The sequence below is a fragment of the Centroberyx affinis genome, unplaced genomic scaffold (genome assembly GCF_046629955.1).
Source record: "Centroberyx affinis isolate AG114_WGS23_722 - 3 ecotype Tasmania unplaced genomic scaffold, CSIRO-AGI_Caff_v1 ptg003220l_1, whole genome shotgun sequence".
Taxonomy (NCBI): Eukaryota; Metazoa; Chordata; class Actinopteri; order Beryciformes; family Berycidae; genus Centroberyx; species Centroberyx affinis.
The window spans coordinates 218,302-240,000 of NW_027281255.1; the positions used below are offsets into that span (position 1 = coordinate 218,302).

At 43.4% G+C, this 21,699-nt stretch overlaps 1 protein-coding gene across 1 annotated transcript in view; it reads right to left on the minus strand.

The window, feature by feature from the left end:
• nav3 (neuron navigator 3) overlaps positions 1-21,699 on the minus strand; it is a 120,121-nt gene that overhangs the window by 50,725 nt on the left and 47,697 nt on the right. Inside the window, exons 6-8 of the mRNA XM_071538188.1 lie at positions 3,646-3,778; positions 1,501-1,814; positions 54-788 (exon numbers count right to left, since the gene is read on the minus strand). Of these exons, the coding sequence (XP_071394289.1) occupies positions 54-788; positions 1,501-1,814; positions 3,646-3,778 (1,182 nt within the window). The remainder of the gene's footprint in view (positions 1-53; positions 789-1,500; positions 1,815-3,645; positions 3,779-21,699) is intronic.

The window sequence follows — 21,699 nt, forward strand, 5'->3', positions numbered from 1 at the left end:
AGAGTGAGGGACAAACACAGAGTGGAGCAGCGGCCATGTTGTGTGTGTCTGACCTGCGGAAGGTGGGCGAGGCGATGTCGGGGTACTTGGAGCCCGGCTGCCTGAGGCCGGACTGGCCCGTCGAGCTGGAGGTGGGGCTGGACTTGGGGGAGGTGGACAGTCCGGCGGACGGGTCCTGGTCCGACACCGCCACCTTCTCCTTGTCCGTCTGGTTGATGGTGATGGGGCTGGAGCGGTCGGAGCTCACCTTCCCCGCCTCCCTGCGTTTGGCCCCCGCCGGAGCCGCCGCCCCTCCGGCCGACTTGCCGCTGACGTTCGAGTCGATGCTGCTGGAGCTGGAGCGATGGCCGCTGCGGCCCGCCGCCCCCCCGCTGGAGGATTTGGCCGGCCTGGGTAGGGACCGGTACTGGAGCGGGACTTTGGACCCTCCGCAGCCGAGCAGAACGGCGTCGTCCTGGGGCTGCGAGCCGTCCAGGCTGGTCTTACGGACTCCGCCGATGCCCGTTCCTTTGCCGAGGGCGGCTGAGGATTTGGGCACCTTGCCCAGGGTGGCCGAGCCGCTGGTCAGGGTGGCGCCGCTGGAGGTGATGAGGGTGCCTGTGGCGCCGGGGATCTTCTTGTATCCGAAGGAGCCCGTGGTGGGCGGGCGCCCGATGCCAGACGGAGGTTTCTTGCCCTCGTCCCCGCTGCTCTTGCCGGCGTCCGAGGGCGAGCGCTGGATGCTGGCTGAACTCTTGGACGGGGCCTTGCCCTTCTCCGACGCTTTAGCATCATCAGTTTTGCCTGTCAATTTGCAAAAACACTCATTAGCACAGAGGAAAAAAGAACGCCCTCAGCAGACTGCCTGGCCCTGCAGAATGCACCTCCACTTGTTCTCATCACCTGCGGTGCCACAGAGCAGGAAAAGCCAAATTAGTGTAAATTCTGGGCGACAGCCAGGATCCCATTTATCACAGCTCAGCTAAATTGAAAAACGATACTTATCCTTAACAAACGCATAAAACTTGCTGAGTGGACCGAAAACTTTAAAGTCTCTAAGCACAGATATCAGTGAACAGACTTGAAACGTCAAATATATTTTTTGGGCAGAGGCACCAAATCAATTGCAACTCAACTGACCTGTCTCTCTGATTAAATTAATCTGACACGATCCAACAAACACTGCCAAGTCAACTGAGCAGATGCCATTGAAGAGTTTCATTCCAAAACTGATGCCACTTTCTTACAGAATCATTGCACATTAAAGTAAAGCACATCCTGGGTTACTATTACAGTTAGTCATCTTAAGATCTTTAAGTTAAAGTTTGCTTTTGAAATGTTGGTGAATTTCAGGTAGTAAAGAAACACTTCCATCTGCAATGGAATAGTGCAGATTCTCTCATTTGAAATTAGCAAATTTAGAATTTAAAAGGAAACCGGTGAACAGAGTGTGATTGTTATATTGTCTGATTAGGTTTGGTTATAAAAAACAGAGATAAAAGGTAAATGCTGCATGTCCTACCAGGCGTTTTGTGCGTGGCGGAGCTGCCCTTGGTCCTGGGCGGCGTGATGCCCACCTGGGCCGTCATGCCCCGCCTCCACGAGCCCGTCTGGGATATCTGGGCCAGCGCGGCGGCCTTCTGACCGGCGTCCTCATACTGGCCCTGGGGCTGGGAGGAAGAGGAGGAGGATGAGGAGGCCTTCCAGCGGGATGAGGCGCCGCTGGGGTCCATGCTCGCTTCCAGCTCCTCCTCCACCTTCTTCAGGTCCTCGGCTCCGGCCCAGCTGCTGCTCACCTCCTGCTCCACATGCTTGGACCTGCTGCCTTTCTGGGACTGGAGGGGGGGGGGGGGGGGGGGGGGGGAGAGACACACATTAAACACACACACACAAAGAGAGAGATGTTCTCAAATCTGTCCTATCCCATGTCATCCCCCTCTCTCTTCCAGTTTTCTTGTCTCTCTCTACTGTTAACTGATCAGTAAGGCAGAAATACCATTTGAAGTTTCAATTTTGATCCATTTAGAGTGTAAAATTATTTTGCAAATATTTTTAGCAAGGCGCGAAATGATCTTACTGTGGCGAGATGCCATGCTAGAATACTGGACAGAATAGGATTGCTTTTGTTTATTTTGTATTAACTAAGTAACTTTGTAAAGAAGTGATACTTAAACACACACACACACACACACACACACACACACACAAACACACACACTCCAATAAGTATCTATCCATGTCCAAAGCGAGCTGTGTGTAGCTATCTTTGGAATGAGCCAAGTCCAGCTCTTCTCTTTTGGGACACACACACACACATACGCGCACACACCCTCACACACACACACACACACACACACACACCAGTGATAACTACCCTACCTTGACAGATGGCCAGTCTCCCTAGCAACACCAGAGTCTCTTAAGAGCCCGGTCTGTTGAGTATTTCATGAGGGGCCAAGTTGGCAGGATGGACCGAAGCCTCAGCGGAGCCAGGCAGTGGCCTCCGCTCCGCAGCTAATTCCCTCAGCTGTGATTTCACTGCTCAAACACAGACTGGCCTCGGCTTCAAGATAAACCAACACACTAATATAGCTGGGAATTTGGAAGAGGGACTCAGTCAAAACTGGCTACTCATGCTACGCTCCTCATTCAACTTGTCTGACTTGAGGGTAGGCGTTGCTGTTTAGGTTTTTTGCAGCTTTTATCCTTTCATTCTATGTTTTAATGAGGTGTAAATAAACTAAACTAAAACACTGATAGGGCTTTTATCCTCTTACACAAGTCTCTGACACAGCCACCCCCCCCCCCTCCCCCCTCTCCTGGAGCTACGGTGGCCTGTAACTGACACAAACAATAAAGTCACATTTTCACTTTTATTAAGCTAGTGCATTAAAGCAGAGATCCAGCTAAAATGTCTACTAAAGAGATAATATATATCACTACTGCTTTATCATTGCTTGAGAAGGAGGCTTGGTAACACTTTACAATAAGGGTCACTAAGTTAAGGGTTAGTTAATGCTTAATAAGGGTCAGTTAATGGTTAATAAGCATGAACTAACCCTTAATTAACAGTTAACTAATGTGTAATTTACTAATGTGTTCATGTTAACTAAAGTATTAATTTATACATTATTTAATAGTCATCTTTATAAACTATTAAATAATGTATAAATGAATACCTTAGTTAACATGAACACCATTAGTAAATGATTTCCAGACACATTAGTTAACTGTTAATTAAGGGTTAGTTAAGGCTTAATTAAGCATTAACTAACCCTTAACTTTGTGACCCTTATTGTAAAGTGTTACCGGAGGCTTTAAAAAGCCTCCAGCCTGTGTAGCTGAAATGTGTGGTGAAGTAATCACTGAGTCATTGGTATTGATCAACAATCCTATCAACCCCCTGCAGAGTGTATTATCGTCATTTTATTCTACGGGGCGGTAAAAATCTTACTTATCGCCCCGTTAACACGTCAATAATGCATTTTGGGTGGAACGTATCAAAGGTTTGGTGTAAACTTATTCTCTGGATCGGCTCCAACTAACAACTATGCCAAGAGAAAATCCAAATACACACTGTGGTCCATCAGCTGTAGATCCCTGGTACTAAGTTTTGGTCAGTTTTGGTCAGTTCTGGTCAGTTTTGGTCAGTTCTGGCGGGTTTACCTGCGCTCCCTTGTTTTTGCGTGATGACGATGAGGAGCTGACGGCGGAGTACACGGGCGTGTTCAGATCATCGGTGCTGATGTTGTCCAGAGTGTCGCTCAGGCCGCTGCTCACCGAACTGCTGTCGTCCCAACTGCAGGAGGAGGGAACAGAGGGGGGGGAAAGGAGGATTGATCAGAGGAAAATCGAGAATAAACAGGGATGAAGGAGGAGGAGACAACTGCCACAAACTTTTGTCCTTTGAATGGGATTCCGAATCCGAATCTCCTTCTTTATGGATTTTACTATTCCTTGTTTTCATGCCTTTTTATTTTGTTTGGAAACCCTTTAGCTACTATTATTATTATTATTATTAGTAATAGTAGTAGTTTTAGTATCAGCAGCAACAGTATTAGTAGTAGTGGTAGTAGTAGTAATAGTGATAGCAGTAGGCATAGTAGTAGTAGTAGTAGTAATACTGTTAGTGGTGGTAGTAGTAGCAGCAGCAATAGTAGTAGTACCAGTAGTATTAGTATTAGTAATAGTAGTAGGTGTAGTAGTAGTAGTTCTAGCTGTAGTGATAGTGGTAGTAGTAGTACCAGTAATAGTAGAGGTACCAGTAGTAGTAGTATTAGTAACAGTAGTAGTACCAGTATTAGTAATAGTAGTAGTACCATTAATAGTAGAGGTACCGGTAGCAGTAGTAGTAGTAGTAGTAGTAGTATCAGTAGTAGTGGTATTAGTAATAGTAGAGGTACCAGTAGTAGTTGTATTAGTAATAGTAGTAGGTGTAGTAGTAGTAGTTCTAGCAGTAGTGATAGTGGTAGTAGTAGTACCAGTAATAGAAGAGGTACCAGTAGTAGCAGTATTAGTAACAGTAGTAGTACCAGTATTAGTGGTATTATTAATAGTAGTAGTACCATTAATAGTAGAGGTACCTGTAGCAGTAGTAGTAGTAGTAGTAGTACTAGTAGTAGTAGTAGTATCAGTAGTAGTGGTATTAGTATCAGTAGTAGTGGTATTAGTAATAGTAGAGGTACCAGTAGTAGTTGTATTAGTAATAGTAGTAGTAGTTCTAGGAGTAGTGGTAGTGGTAGTAGTAGTAGTACCAGTAATAGAAGAGGTACCAGTAGTAGTAATATTAGTAACAGTAGTAGTACCAGTATTAGTGGTATTATTAATAGTAGTAGTACCATTAATAGTAGAGGTACCTGTAGCAGTAGTAGTAGTAGTAGTAGTAGTAGTAGTAGTATCAGTAGTAGTGGTATTAGTAATAGTAGAGGTACCAGTAGTAGTTGTATTAGTAATGGTAGTAGTAGTAGTAGTAGTAGCAGTAGTATTTAGCTGATGTCTTATCCAGAGTGAGTTACAATGGCTGCAACAATAGAATAAAGTTCAATATCTAGATCACCAACATTAAAAGTGACTGATAGTAAGAAGGTCAAAGGTCACCTCTTGCCCTCTTAACTGCATTAACATAGACACAGTTTCAGCTGATTACTAACAAACTTGCTGCCATCATCATCTTTCACCTTAATTAAAACTCACTGTCGCTGCAGAAGGTGAACGACTGCAGAAACAAGCTGGAAGAAAGTGTGACTTGCTGAGTTTCCAATCACCAGCGAGGCCAGCGGACTTGTAGATCATTTATAATTGCCTAATTCATCTAATCAAACAGCTGTGCCCCATTTTCAATTCTTGTTTGGGCCCCACTGACTTGTGGGCATTTGAGTTCTTTCTCCAAAAAAAAAAGGGCCTCAGCTCATTAATCGTGTATCGTTATAAGCCCTCTCATTAAATCTGACTGTGTGGGGGAATAAAAGGATCTTCATTAGCGTAGTGGTGATTCAGCCGTTGTTGGGTGTTGACAGATACCAAGAGCCACAAACGAAGGCCGTGTGGATCAAGCAGACATGATTTCCACACACACACACACACACACACACACACACACACACTCTGTCTAATTAGAACAGAAATACAGCTTGGAAAACTCCAGCAGTATGTTTCACTAATCTGCAAACCCATTTTCAGCTCTCATCCACAATAAATCACCTTCAATGATAATATATTAGCAACTTCACCCTCTTCTTCTCTGTCAGTGTTCTCTCTCTCTCTCTCTCTCTCTCTCTCTCTCACACACACACACACACACACACAGTCAGCATGACATCAGCCGGCCAGAACCACAAAAACCACAGCTGTGACCAGTCTCTCTCTCTCTCTCTCTTTCTCTCTCTGTCTTTCTCTCTGTCTCTCTCTGTGTCTCTCTCTCTGTCTCTCTCTCTCTCTCTCTGTGTCTCTCTCTCTGTCTCTGTCTCTCTCTCTCTGTGTCTCTCTCTTTCTCTCTCTCTCTCTCTGTGTGTCTCTCTCTCTCTCTGTCTCTCTCTCTCTCTCTCTCTGCGTCTCTCTCTCTCTGACACACACACACCTACATATATACTCACACAGTCTTCACAGCTACACACTGGTTTCCATGCCAACATGCCATGTCTCATCTGCATGTGTGTGTGTCTGTGTGTGTGTGTGTGTGTGTGTTCCCAGCCCTTAATTAACATCAGGAATCTGATCACACATCCTTGGACCTGAAATTAAGTCTCAGAGGAAAAATGAACTGACCCACCATTAGTGAGAGAGAGAGAGAGAGAGAGCTGACGATCAATACATCACTTCATGCAGCCGAACTCTGTGATCCGCATCACAGTGACAGATAACGACAAAGACTTCCATTACATACAGACCACAATTAACTTTATCAACATTTCCAAAAAGGACTTGAATTCGGTGTCAGACTAATTCCTGACACACACACTGCGTCTGAGTCGCCTTTCTTAAATAATAAAAAAAAAAAAAAAAAAAGGAAAGGAACTTCTGGAAGCTAATTACGCTTTTTCAACAAGGGAGCGTCAATTCGGGGCTCGCCATCTATAATTCATCGCAGACAAAGATGAAACCCGAAGGCAGGCTGAAAATGAGAGAATAATGACTCGCTTTCAGAAGACTCACAATGGAGGACAGGCGGGATGTGGGGGCGAAACCGGGTAAGATAATGGCGTTATTGATTTTCTTCAAGTTTGTTCAGCAAATCGATAACTATAAGAGTTGTTATGCTAAAAACACACATAACATCTTTTGTTTTTTAATAAATACTCAGTGGGTTAATAAATAGTCATGAAAATGTTAGTTATGCAACAAAACAGCTTTAGATGAAACGATCTCTCCATGAAAAATGTAAAGCAGCAACCTGTTTTTTGGAGGAGATGAAAAGTAAAGCCACCGGTGCCTGCAGAGTCTACATGCAAAAATTAATATGTCGTCTATTTTTACTTGACACCTGTGAAAAAATGGAGGCCTCGCAACCCAGTTGTCCACTGGTGCAGCGCAGAATTGATTCAGCTGTTAGGACAGAAGCAGAAGGAGCAGAACGAGCCGCATTCATCTTAAAGACCAAAATCTGAGCAGACCTACGAGTCGAAGTTTGTTTTGGGATGGAAACACAGTTCGAAGTAGGGCTGGGCAATATGGTTGAAATCAATATCATGATAATCATAAGGCTTTTTCTCGATATCAATATGTATCACGATATGGTTCATGTATGCAAAATCACGTTATAATCAAATGAATGTTCATCTCATTGAACCGAATGGTAATGTTAGGTGTGATGTCAAACAAAACTGAAATTTTCAAATAATATTCCTACCATACCTCATTTTATCAGAGTTTTTAAGTAAAATTTGCTTGTCATCATCAATTCAGGCAGCAGAAATGTGTGTCATGATATCAAAATATCTTCATATCATCACGATATGATTCCACTGAAGGACGATAAACGATAATATTGAATTATCGCCCAGCCCTAGTTCAAAGTAACAGCTGTCTGTGCTATTTTTATAACACATTATGTCTAACTTTAAGCTGAGACAATATTAAACTTCAAATGTCTATTAGTCTCTCTTCTGTGTGTTTTTTTTTTTAAAACGGCACTCTCAACCATTTCATTTTTCACCACAATAGCCAAAACCATGAATAGCAAGAGAAAACAGGGAATTGGTTTTTCCTTATTGGACACGAAAGAAAGGCAATTTCTCATTTTGCCATTTCATTCCCCCCCGCCCCCAATTCAAAACCATTATCGGAAAGAAGTCTCGGTGATGGATGTCACACAGCTTGAGTAACTCGTCATCTAAGGGAAATAAATGGCATCCTGGCTGTCAGTCTGCTGCTGCTGTAGAAAGCTCTGGACTCATGTATAGATGCAACATAAGTGTCATTAAATAAAGGTTTGATGTGAGGACCAAGCAGCAGTCGGTGTGATTTGTGACGATATTATTGCATTTCAACAATCTACAGTTTCCTTAACACAGTGATTCTCAACCTTTTTCACATCGAGGACCCCTAATCTAGTCCACATTAGAGCCACGGACCCCCATTTGATGAGATTTTGTCTCTCGGACCCAAATCTGAGAATATTTTTATTGTCAGATATGATTTTGTGCAGAATTCCATGACTATCTGTATTGTAGGTAGAGAGATAACAGAGAAACTATGATCAAAACAGTCATTCCTCTACATTCTCTAACTGTGTTAACTTCTTGTGAATGAAATAATGCTGAAGTTTAACAATTCATCAATTTGCTGAAGGACCCCCTGGAACCCCCTCAAGGACCCCCCGCGTTGGTCCCCGGACCCCACATTGAGAACCACTGCCTTAACAAACATGTGTCTGCTGGTTGGCAGTAGTGTGAGCGGAGCTGTGATATCAAAACACAAAGTGGAAGCGGCTCTTTGACAACAGGCTTCTGCAAACAAAGCCTGTGGAGATCGATGGGGTTTTTTTGTTTTTTTTTCCCTTTTAATCATTTTCCTCTCATCTGCACTGAAGCCCGGCTCTGCTGATGCCGAGGCTTCGTCTGGCGGCTGCTCGGCCGCTCCTCGGGCTCCGGCATCACTCGACAGCGGCCGATCGAGGAGCATCCGGGTGTCGCTTTGGGGAGTCGGGCGTTGGGCGGGGCGTTTTCATTTCATTTCCGGCGGGGTGCCCAGGTCACCTTGACGATCTGATTTGCAGTTGCCCCCCCCTCCTGCTCGGCGCTGCTTGTCAAAAAGCCTCAGAAGCGGCGAGGGAGTTGCCGCGCGCTCTCTGGTTTTTTTTTCCCCCCCGGCCACGTTTCCTCGGAGAGCCGCCCTCTCTGCGTGACAGACAGCAGGGCTAGACGGAGCCAAATTTAATGCTCCCCAACAAAATGAAGCGGTCCTAAGTGACTTGGCTGCACTCCAGTAGACAGTTTTCCGCCAGCAGACAAACAGACAACTCTCTCTATATATAGATGCATTCATTTGGTGCAGAAATGTTGGTTCACAGGACACACTGGTGCTAGGATCCAAAACTCTCAGCGAGACACACGCTTTAAAGATGAAACTCGGAGGGCATCAAAGACGCAGATGGTCCTTTAGGAGCGATGATTGCTCCTTATGCCTAATCGCACCTCAAATATCGCACAGGCTCCTTTGAAAGTGAGAAAAGGCTCATTTTTAAAAAAAAAATACAATTCACCGTCAATTTCCTCCGAACTGAGACGAATTGAACTCGATAACGTCAAGCGCGGCACATTTACTTGGGTAATACAAAGAGGGGAACGGTGGGAAAAAAGCGGAGAGAGGGGCACGTTTAGCCGCCTGCCTGTCTTCATGATATGCAAAGCGGAAGCAGATGGCTGTTAAAAAGCTCATTGCCTTCCAATTCTTATCTAAACATGAGAATAATTTTTGCTCCGATTCCCCCGGCTGCAACGTATCGCTCATTCCTCCTACGGTGGTCTCGCTAATACAATAGCGACAATCTTCTTTCCACACAAAAAACCCAAACATTAATTAGTCCAAACTGTGCGTAATACGATTAGAACAATTTCTTGGGCAATTCTTGCTTAATTAACACCACAAGTCCCACTGTATGAGTCATAATCACAAAGTCAACGCGCCCTTTGGCTTTTGCACTCGCCTCTGTGAATGTAATTCTTTAAGCAGAATCGTGTTAATTAAAAAAGCTCAGTCACCGCTGAACATAACGGAGCGCAACAATAAGAAATGCTGACTGGATGAATGGAAACACAAACAAATAGACAGGTAGTCAGTCGGTTGTGAACCTGTTGACATTTTCCAGGAGGATACTACCTTCATGCAGTACCCAGAATACATGCTGTAACATAACTGCAAGTGAAATACATATGGACTGGTTGTGTACACAGACTATATCCAGTAGCCTAGAGGTTAGACTGTATAATGCAGTGGTTCTCAATGTGGTGTCCCGGGACCACCAGTGGTCCTTGAGGGGGTTCCAGGGGGTCCTCAGCAAACTGATCTATTGTTAAACTTCAGCATTATTTCATTTACAAGAAGTTAACACAGTTATAGAATGTAGAAGAATGACTGTTTTGATCATAGTTTCACTGTTATCTCTCTACCTACAATACAGCTAGTCATGGGATTCTGGACAAAATCATATCTGACAATAAAAATATTCTCAGATTTGGGTCAGAGAGACAAAATCTCATCAAATGGGGGTCTGCGGCTCTATTAAGGACTAAATTAGGGATCCATGATATCAAAAAGGTTGAGAATCACTGCATTAAAGGACCACTTCGCTGATTTTCAACCTTAGTTCTGTGTACTTGTCATAGTATGACATGCTTATATACACCATTACACTTGTCAATACTCTCTGAATCTGGTAGGAAAGCTCTACTGAGGCTTTCAAACCTGGAAAACTAAAGCTGTAGTCTTTCTTGCTACTGCTCGGCGCGTGACTGCAACAAGTGTAGGATTTGGGGAGGTGAATGGTGTATATAAGCATGTCATACTATGGCAAGTACATAGACATAAGGTTGAAAATTCAAGTGGTTCTTTAAGTAATCTACAACCTATATTGATGACCAAGGAATTGTAACAACATTTCTCTGGCCCAGTTTAAAGCGGCATGTAAATAGTAAAAGTCACATTTTGACAACAGAGAGGAGTAAGCTAGCTAATCAGAGCAGAGATCCAACTAAAACATCCAGTAAAGAGGTAAAATACCATAATGCAAAAAAACTATAATAAAAATACAGCTTTCTATCTTGAGAATGGTAGTGTTTCCAAAACAGAGTATAGGCCAGAAAGAGAATTTTGAAAGCCAGAAATCTAAGGAGCAGGTGAAGTAATCGTTGAGTCATTGGTATTGATCAACAACCCTATCAACCCCCTGCAGATAAATTACAGACATTTTGTGATATGGGGCAGTAAAAATTGTACTTATTGCCCCTTTAACCCCCCAGCTGCTCAAGTAGAAGGCTGTGGTTTGACTGGGCGGCTGTGAATGTGTATGAATGTGAAGCTGGGTGCTGCTGAAAAAGAGCATGCATCCTCAGTCGACTTTCCCGGGATAAATAAGGGTAAAAAAAAAAAAGAAAAAGAAAAACAGAAAAATCAGTACTGCTGCTCCTCCAGGACCCCTGTGGAGGGCCGTCCTGAGAGCCCGCCTGACTGTAACGGGCTGAATATTTCATCAGGTCGACTCCCTGACTGAATCGGCTCTGACGGCTCCGACCAGGCTCCACCCCCCCCTTCAGACCCCGCACGCCACGTCAGATGCGCGTCACCAGATCCACCGGGGCGGCCGCGTCCTCAAAAAAACCGGTACAGCCGCACTCAATAACCTCTCGACGAGGGCGGGTTAGAGCCAGAGTTTTGTGTCATAACTTCTTAAATTAACAATGAGCGACGACGTGCGGAGCGAGGAGCCGGAGAGGAGCCGGTCGGGGAGGATATTGGCTCCGCTCCCGTGTTTCATAAGCGAGGAGCTGAAACGGGCAGATGGCAAGACACGAGTCACATCACAGTCTCCGCCTCAAAATCCATCTGAAGACACGGCATATTTCCCCTGTGGTGAATCTGCTTGTCAGACAAACACACCTGTAATGCCTTTGTACCGTATCTGTCCGCGCGGTCGGTCTATAGCGGAGACAATATGGAAACATATTGGTGTAGCCTAAAGACAGGGGCAGTTTTATGGTTAGAGAAGTGACTTGTGACTCTGAAATCAGCGTTTTTCGAATCCCTGGACCTGCTGGGAAAAATCTCAGTAAGGAAAGCGAATGAGAAACACTCTCTCCTCTCACTTGTCATCTACTGCCGTTTAGCAAGGCACCGAACCCCCCTAAAAGCTCTAGTGGGGTTCAGTGGGACAGGTTTTTGCAATGGGACAGTGCTGCAAAAAAAAAAAAAAACATACATTCCCTTGAAACCCTTAAAAAAAGGTTAAAAAAAAAATGAATATATGAAGCTTTATCGCTGCCTAATCTCAGACAAATGAGTAATCCCACAAGAGACTTCACCCAGAATAAACAGTAAGATAAATGCGGATAAGAAACAAATATTTTTATTATATTGCTGATTCTATTGGAATCTATTCTATTCTGTGCCATATAGCTACTGAGTGCAGCGCTGTGGCTCCGCTCAACCATGCAAACATCGTCTCATGCAATATTCAACAGCCGAGGTCTTGTTCTCCAAAACGGCAGCGAGGAGAAAAAACGCTATTAGCAGCATGAACAAAGGATAATAATATGGTGATTACACAACGTTATGGAGATAAATGGTAGTTTGATGAAGGGGATCGATATTTATTTGGGGAGAGAATACTGTCGGGGGGGGGGTGGGGGGGGGTGCAGAGGTGGGCCCTCTACAGATGAGAGAGGATATGGCCCTTCCTCACAGGACCTCTTACATAACAAGACAAACTCCCACACACACCGCAAAGAAAGACTCACAATAAGAAGCTACTGCTCTTTATACACATGCTACACAATAAATAATAATAGTCTTACCCATCCCTTTTGTTGCATTTGCACACAATTGTAATGAGAATGTAACTGACATGTAATGGCATTTGAAGACAAGTGAAATTGACAGTAAAAAAAAAGTGATTTGTCTCTTATATCTAATCAAGAATGAATATATCATACCTTGTAAAACCTTCTTACTCCTATTCTGGTGAGTTTCTTTTAACTTAAATTGAAGGATTCGATGTTCCTCCAAAGGTTGAAAAAAAGAAAGAGGAGAAACCCTTATGAAACCCTTTCAAAACCCGCTGGATAAACTCTAAAAAATGCATCACGGTCGAGCTGAAAACAAGGCTGTGTTTGTTATTAGTTTCTGAGAAGTCGGCATTCTGCAGATATGAGGTTTTCACCCGACAGCGACGACATGTAATATTTAAATGAAAAACCGCCCCGCAACAGCAATTCACATTCCCTCATCCTTTGATCTTGCGCAGTTAAATCAGTATTTGTGAACATAAACAAGTCTTTCCCCCGAAGCTGGAATACAGAGAGAATTGACTGACAGTGAATGGGAGGCTGGGCTTTGTGGGCTTGTATAAACACAAATAAGTTTTATTTCACTTCCACTCTGAGCTCCAGCATGTTGTACCCTTGTCCAATGAAAGTCACCCTGGGTACCACAATATAAATCTCTCCTCTCTCCCCACAAAAAAACATCCCATCCACTCGCTCTAATTTGCTCTAATCTCACATAAAACAACCTTCCACCCTTCTTTTTTTTAGCGCTTATTGTTTATTCTTTTCTTCTGTTACAAGCAGGTTTTCTGGCCACTATGGCTCTGACCCTTGATAAGGCTAGCATCAGTGACTTCTTTTAAATCACTTCTTAAAACAAATTTTTATACACTTGCTTTTATGTGATGTCGTCTTTTTATCGTCTTCTTATCGTCTTTTTATTGCCTCTTTATTGGCTTTTTATCAGCTTTTTAGCATCTTTCTATTGTCTTTTTATGTCTTTTATCTTAACTCTGTCTTAATTCTATCTTACTTTTATTCTATTATACTGTTTATCTTGGTTTTCATCCTACGATCCCTGTTTATTATTGTTTTATTGCCTTTTAAATTCATAATTTGAGTATTCTGCTTTTATTTTGTCTGTCAAAGCACTTTGTAAACTCTGTTTTTAAAGGTGCTACATAAACAAAGTTATTATTGACCTCTTTACTATTTGCTGCTGATTGAGAAATTGAAGCTTATCCTACTGTTGCACTCGATGCCCGTCACTCCGGATGAGAGCGTGAGTTAAAAGGCCAGAAATCGAAATGTTCAAATGAACAGCTCTGTCTTATGGTGGATGCTCGCTTTAAGTAGCATAATTAATCACTGGCTCTACAGACAAGCAGCTGAAATGTTTAGAGGAGATAGCAGCAAAGCCAAAGCAAAGACGTCCTCCTTCAAGTCAACGCCATGACAACTATCTGTTAAGACTTTGAGCTGAGTCTCTCTCTCTCTCCCTCTCTCTCTCTCTCTCTCCCTCTCACATTCAGAAACACACACACACAAAAAACGAGGCTTTGTAATGCAACTGGCAAGCGCTCATCCTCATTTGCCTGCACCGTAATCCGAGTTAATACTATCGAGCCCTGAAAGCTCTCGCAATTACACTTTAAAAAAACACACAGAGGCACCCTCGCAAATGACCTCACTCTTCTTCTGCTGCCTCTTTGTCGGTTTGCAACGCTCCTGACAGGCTCATACTTCCTCCTTGACTGGATCCACAAAAAGAGCCGAGCTGCAAAACCCGTCCCATCAGTACAAATCTCAAAACTCTGAACACACACACACACACACATACAGCACAAAGGAGTGAGGATGAAAGGTTTACAGGGTTCAACAAGAGGAGGTGTGTGTGTGTGTGTGTGTGTGTGTCTTTGTTGTCAACTCACCTCCTCTGGGATGGACGCTGCCTGTCGTCTTGACACAGGAGTGTGTTTGGTTTGGTTTGGTTTGGTGTGTGTGTGTCCCTACCGCGCCTGTACCACGCCACTACAGGAGGCAGAGCCCTACCTGGCTGGCCGAGAAGCTAGCTGTGACACGACTGGAAGCCCGGAGAGAAACGGGGAATGAGAGAGAGAGAGAGAGAGAGAGAAAGAAAGGACTACCTCACTCTTCCACTTCCCCCAACCTCCACCCCCCCCGCTGCTGCTGCCGCTCCCCCTCCTCCTCTCCTCCTCCTTTCTCATCCCCTCCCCTCCCCTCTCCTCTCGGACGGGCCTGTCAGCCCTCGGAGATGAGATCAGACATGTCGTCAGCAGGCAGGTTGGCGAGGGTTAATTAAAGGAGGATGACAATGCAGATTCAAGCCAAAGGAAGAGGAAGAGAGAGGACGATGTGTTTCCTTCGTCTTTGGCCGAATGCCTCTGACTGGAAACGGTCTCATGCATAATACGTGAGACTGTCCGTGTTGGGACATTATTCATGACGCTCCTCTCTACCGCTCTCAGCCGCTGGAAGAGGCGGGGAGGCGGGGCGGGGGAGGCTGAGGAGCAGGAGGGGCAGAGGATGAGGTTCACACAGGATGAAAATGTTAACTTTATTAATCCAGGAAGGTCGACTGAGGTCGACTGCCTGCTCTTTTTTCAGCAGCGTCACCCTGCTTCACTTCCACACAGTTCAACACAGTCAAACCCCAGTAGAACCACCAGTGTTCTACTGTTTCAGGTCGACTGGTGCAGTTGGGGGGTTAGAGGAGAGGGAGAAGTGTTTATTATGTATTATTTATTTATTATTCCCTTTTCTTTTACACTGTTTAAAGTGATAATCTTCGCTCATCGCTGTGGTGTTTCTGCACTGCTCTTCCCACAGATCACCTGTCAATCAAACAGTGTGGGGGGCGGAGCTTGGGTTTTCTGTCAATGCAGTTTGAGTTTCTCTCTTCTCTGTCTGTTCAGCCATGGCGGCTATCGCTGCTCATGCTAACTACCCAGTTCTTCTTCTTCTTCTTCTTCTTCTTCTTCTTCTTCTTCTTCTTCTGTTTGTTCCAAACAAACCGGAAACATTTTGCCTGATATCAGACAGAATTGTCAACTCGTTCCACTCCATTTCCATCTTCAATCTGACATTGCCTCCACTCTAACAGATTTCCGTGGGGGAGGGGGATTCGATTTTCCCTAACCAATCACTAGAGACCAACGTATCTGCCTGAATCTAACGTCATTTTAAGTCGACACTGATGCGAAAAAAACATCTCCCCTTTGAATAAATGCCTTCAAAGCAGAGTGCTGTTCATATTTCAAAGTAATTGGTAGTTTTAATCGAGTTAGAACAGCCTTGATAGCAGCGTCTATCTTGGCTAGCCAATCGCTGATTGGCTAATCGTTAGTCCTCCCCGGCGCTCATTGGACCGATCATATTTCAACCGAGAGAAACTGATGTTTCATGTCGCGATGCCAGACCAGAATCAGTCAACTGGTGGAGTGGGCGGATTCAAAGGTCTGGACCCAGGCAAGGAAACGTTTGGAATGGAGAAGCTTTCATAAACCGGATAAAGGTTAAATCACTGTTGAGTTCTATCAATCGGTGACAGAGAGCAGAAAAATGGGCATTTATTCATATGAAAATGTTGCGGATTACTGCTTTATGGTGCCATTTCAAAAAGAAAAGAACAATCTGTTGTGTGTTGACAAAAAAAACTAATCAGAGCTGTTGCCACCCGTGGAATCCAATTCAGCCGAGCACAACTCAATTAAAGAGAGGAGCGGGGTGACCTTGGAGGGACGGGCTGTTGCCAAGCAGTGACAGACAGCGGGACGTCTCTGCCTGGCTGTCCGGCCGGCGGAGCGGCCCGGGCTTCCTGCTGCAGTGCAGGGAAACACAACAACAACAACAACAACAGAGTCTTCAGCCCCTCAGCAGCGAGGGCTTCCGACCGGCCAAAACAGCCTGGCAGGAGTTTGTCCAAGGCTACGGCGAGCTGCTGGCAAATGTGCAAACAAACAACAAACAGCCCACATGTTGGCTCACAACCCGCCGCCGGCCCGACCTCCTCCTCCTCCTCCTCCTCCTCCTCCTCCGGACTGTGGTGAGAGCAGATAAACTCACAAAGTGTGTTTTCAAGCCTCAAGACTAAACAGATGTACAGTAAACCATGTGGCACAGTGGGTCAGCACGTCTCCATTTTCTTTAAAAAAATATGCCAGGAACAAACACTGCAACTATGACTGCTACAAATAAAAATAATAAACATGTAGAAACTAAATAGTAGAACTGAATGGCACTAAAAAGCAGAGTTGACACAGTGCTGTACAGAATAGTTAAAATACATAAGAAGGAGATAAAAGCTGGAAAACATTGAAAAAATGTGGTAAAAAAATACAAAAATAAACAACGCAAGGTTTAGAAAATGGGGAAATAAAATAAAAGCAAGTATATAAAGGTGCGTTTTAAGAGGTGATTCATAAGATGGCACTGATGTATTTAACTGTGCCTAAATAAACTTTCCTTTGCGGGACGTCCCAGGACATTTGTCGCATGTCATCCCCCTCTCTCTCCCAATCTTTCCTGTCTATCTCTACTTTGAACTATCAAGTAAAAGTGAAAATGGCCAAAAAAACAAAAAAAAACAAAAAACATAAAACTTTCCTTTGCCTCTAGTGTTGGCAAAGCCACAAACAATGGCTTAGTTTTCCTCGCCACAATGCTTTGGCAACCAGCCTGGGACGGGACGGGAGGCGTGGGTGGCATCAGACGGTCACCCACTCTGGTACGGGAGGGGTGGGTGGCATCGGAGGGTCACCCACCCTGTATGGGAGGGGTGGGTGGCATCAGACGGTCACCCACTCTGGTACGGGAGGGGAGGGTGGCATCGGAGGGTCACCCACCCCGTCCGCCTCTGCTCTGTCTGGCAGACAATTTGGCAAAAAAAAGCAGGCAAACTGTTCGCCTTGGAGAGATTAACTACCAAACCTTGCACCATCTACTGTCTTGGCACAGGAACCACCTAAATCCTTCATCATTCTGGGATTATGGCATTATGACTGTGTGTGTGTGTGTGTGTGTGTGTGTGTGTGGGGCCCTCAGTGGGGAGTTTGAATTCGACCACCAGTGATCTTGGCCTGTGCCCAGAGTCGGTGACGGACACCCGACAGCCCCCCGTCTCCGTGTCTCTGGAGGAAACAGACGGACTTGACAGGTCTTGACACCAGTCTCCAGGCTGTGTGTGTCCTGACACTTGAACTTGTCACTTCAACTTGAACTCGACACTTCAAGCTGCCAAATTGCTCAACTAAATAAAAGTCTCATCTGGAGTCACAGGATGCAGGATTAAACATTATGATTAACAGCAGAAGGGTGAATTTTGACACCAAATGATGATTTTCATTTGATCTTTTCATGCTGTTTTATTTAACTATTAAAAGAAGCCTAGATGCTGAAGACAAATGCATTGATTATCCGGATTGTATCTATATCAGTAAATTTAAATCTTGATCTGCAGTATGACCTGGATGCTGTTGATATCGTGTTTGGATCCATGTGTTTGCAGGTCTTTGTCTTTGCTTATCGATCCAGAAGGCAACAATAACAACTCCCGCACCGCTTTATAAACTTTTTACTGCCCTAATTACACCGCAGCACATGCGTCATTTAATAAGATTACATTTTCATAATCCGCAACAGAGCCGGCCTCCATGGCAGTTAACTGAATCATCAACGACGGGACCTTTGTCGATTCTTATCTTCACAAACTCATTTAGGCCTCGGTCGGATGATGAATGGAGTCGTGTCCCAGGTCGTTTTGGACAAAATGACCTGACTCTTCATTCATTTATCCTGCGACTGTCCTGCATTAGTACTGCACACAGCATTAGTCCTCTTTCATACATAAATCCTGACTTGATCCATCAATAGCTCTGCAGACAGTTCTTTGTTGAATGTTATATAGTACTTCACCATTATTTCATTTACAAGAAGTTAACACAGTTAGAGAATGTAGAAGAATGACTGTTTTGATCATAGTTTCTCTGTTATCTCTCTGCCTACAATACAGATAGCCTTAAAAATTCTGGACAAAATCATATCTGACAGTAAAAATACTCTCAGATTTGGGTCCGAGAGACAAAATCTCATCAAATGGGGGTCTGTGGCTCTATTGTGGATTAAATTAGGGGTCCATGATATTAAAAAGGTTGAGAAACACTGCAGTACAGCAACATTAACACAAAACTCTCAACCAAATAGTCACCAGACTGTGCCTTTATAAACTCTGATGCCTGGAAATATTCCCCAGTTTATTTTCCCCCAACAATTCCTCTCGAGGATGAAGCCAAAATACAACACTAGTTAAGCAAAAACACAGTAAAAACGTTTTTTTTTTTTACTGTTTCTTCTGTATCTCAAAGATCGAGAACAAGCTGTGATAACTCTCCAATTAAAGGGACAATTCCCTAAATGAAAATGCATCTTCACTCCTATAATCTTAACACAGCTCAGCCTTAGAAACTTAGAAAGCGAGAAAACAAAGACAGTCTTGAAGATACCATCAAGAGACACTCATGCCGGGGCTTTAGTTTGAAGTTTGTGTTTTCTTGTTGTCCGAAGACACTCCTTCTCCCTGCAGTCCTCCCCAGCTCCAACTTTAAACAATGCAGATAATTCAATCTTTTAAAGCGGTTCCTCGGCCCAGTGGACTCTCACGGGCTTCTCTTCCCGACACTCGAACACACTGCGGCTCTCTTTTCTTTTCCCATAAACACTCTCGGTCTTTAAGCTCCGCGTCCCAAACTAGACAAACTTATTCGATTAAAAGTTTCAAACCACCGGAGCATTAAGAATCAAGATATATTGGAACTGTTGCCGGTAATGGAGAGAATCGCTCTCATGCTAATAAACCGCTGCTCCAAACACAATTAAGCTCCGTGGGTCACCTCCCCTCCTCGCCACCCGCTTCTAAACTCTCATCAGAGTCACATCACTGCTGCAGGAGAATGGGACTTGGGCATCTATTTACCTCCACACCTGCCATCACCATGCATCTTGTGTCTAGATATGATATAGCCAGATTACATTTACACCTGGATTTAACATGTATCTACAGTGTCAAAGCTGAATCTGGATTGCTCTCTTGCTTGCATTTCACTTTCTCATGATATTTTCTTTCTTTAGAAAAATGTGTAAATGTAAAGCGTCCGGAATGACGTTTTTATTATTTTATTATTTTTTCTTACTTTTCAACAGCTGAGAAGAAGACACATTTATGCAGCTGTTTCATGACTATTAATTGTTTTGTCAGACCAAATCGACAGCAGGCACACGGACTCGCTTGTTCCCCCCTCAGGTGGATCCATCTATCCATAATAACTGCAAAAACTGACAGACTTGTTCACTTATTTTATCTTGTCTCCAGACTTATCAGTCTTATTTTAGGATTCTTTTAGTGAAATAATCTCGCTGCACTGGCAGATAATTTTACCGGTTTCAACAAATTTGATTTTTTTTTTCAGGGGAATGCAACTTGGTAAAAGTGAAATTGTCTTGGGAGAGATTTTCTTCATTGTTTTATGAAGATTTCTTGAAAGAATCAAGTATGTATTGATGAAATGTATTGAAACCAGCAAGATTATTTGTGCAGTGCAGTGCGATAATTTGACTAGAAATATCCTGAAATAAACTTAATAGGTCTGGAAACTAGAGGAAGATAAAATCACTAGTTTTACTGACTTTTCGGTTTTAAAAAGTGCTATATAAATAAAGTTCATTATCATTATTATTATTATTTCTTCAGCGCTACCCAAACACAATCCTTACCCACAGGATACATGTTAATGGCAGGTGGAAAGCAGGTTTATGCATCTTGGTCTTTGCATCTCCCTCTTATCTCACCCTCCTGTGAGTCACCAACATTCCCTCACTGTTTCCCAGAAATCTTCACAAACTACGACCAAGAATAGATGTGATGATGGATCTCTGCATTGCTGGGGCAATTCACATGAACACAAGGTGTATGGAGGGAGAGAGAGAGAGAGGAGTAAAACACACTGATGCCTGCACAGCTCCTCCTCAGACTGGATTTCCAGAACGAAGTATTTGAGGAAAGATGTTATTTTAAGTGACAAGTCCACTGGCACAAATACATGGACAGCTGCTATATCCATCTTAACAAGCCATTTAGTCTATTATTGAGTCCCAAAATCGTCATTTTCTTTAAAGAAGTGGAAGATTCTGCCAGTGGTGTTTGATAATTTCACTTGTTTCCAATGCAAATCAACGTATTTCAACATTTTTTGTAGAATCAATTGTAATTTTCTTGATAGTAGTGCAGTGATCTGCCTTATTCAAGATACTGACACTCATTTCTAGAAAATTCCTGAAACTGCATTGGAAACAAGTGGATCTCATTCACATAATTTTTCTCTTGTTTTAAGAAAAATAAGATTTGAAGACCGAATATGGCACTAAATTACTTGTTAAGATGGATTTTGTCGACTCAAAAATTCAAATCCTTCTGCTATGTGTGCTAACTGCTTGTTGGGTAAAAACCTCACATGCTATATTCCAACAGACATGTCATTCTTCACGTATGACCCCCGCAGCACATACATTATACACTAGAGAAGGGAATAAATATCTTATTACCCGCTTATCTCACCCTTGTGTCACCCTCTGGTGAGTCACCTTCGTACCTTCACCGTTTCCCATGAATCAAACAGACTGAGGCCAAGAAAAGATCTGACCTGTGTGGCTTGGGGCAATTTGCATGAACACAAGGTAAAAGTATGTGTATTATATAAGCACATATTTCTCTATATGTATTTATGTATTCAAGAGCCATTCTTTGTTAAGTATGGTTTGTGTCACAGAGGAGATAGCATGAATTTCTTAAACACTATATATCCATTTGAAAAAAAAAATATATATACCTATATACATTAAGTTGTTCAACATTCAATATCTCTAAAATATAGAGGGTCCAGTCTGTAAAAGTTTTATAATTTTGTCAATGAATGAATAAATTTACCTTCTATTCTTTAAAAACATTGAAAAAAAGTTACTTTGTTTAAATTGTGTGTTGTCAATCATTATGTGAGAGTTGGTGGCACTTTTTTTTTCAAATGCTGGATATCTCATTTTGGAACCAAACTCTCTTCATAGCGCTCTTATCCCCTAAAATAGAGACATAACCGCGACAGATTACAGAAGATAAACTGTATTGAACTGAATTACTAGACCACTAACAGGTAAAAAGAGAAACTGAGCTCCCGCA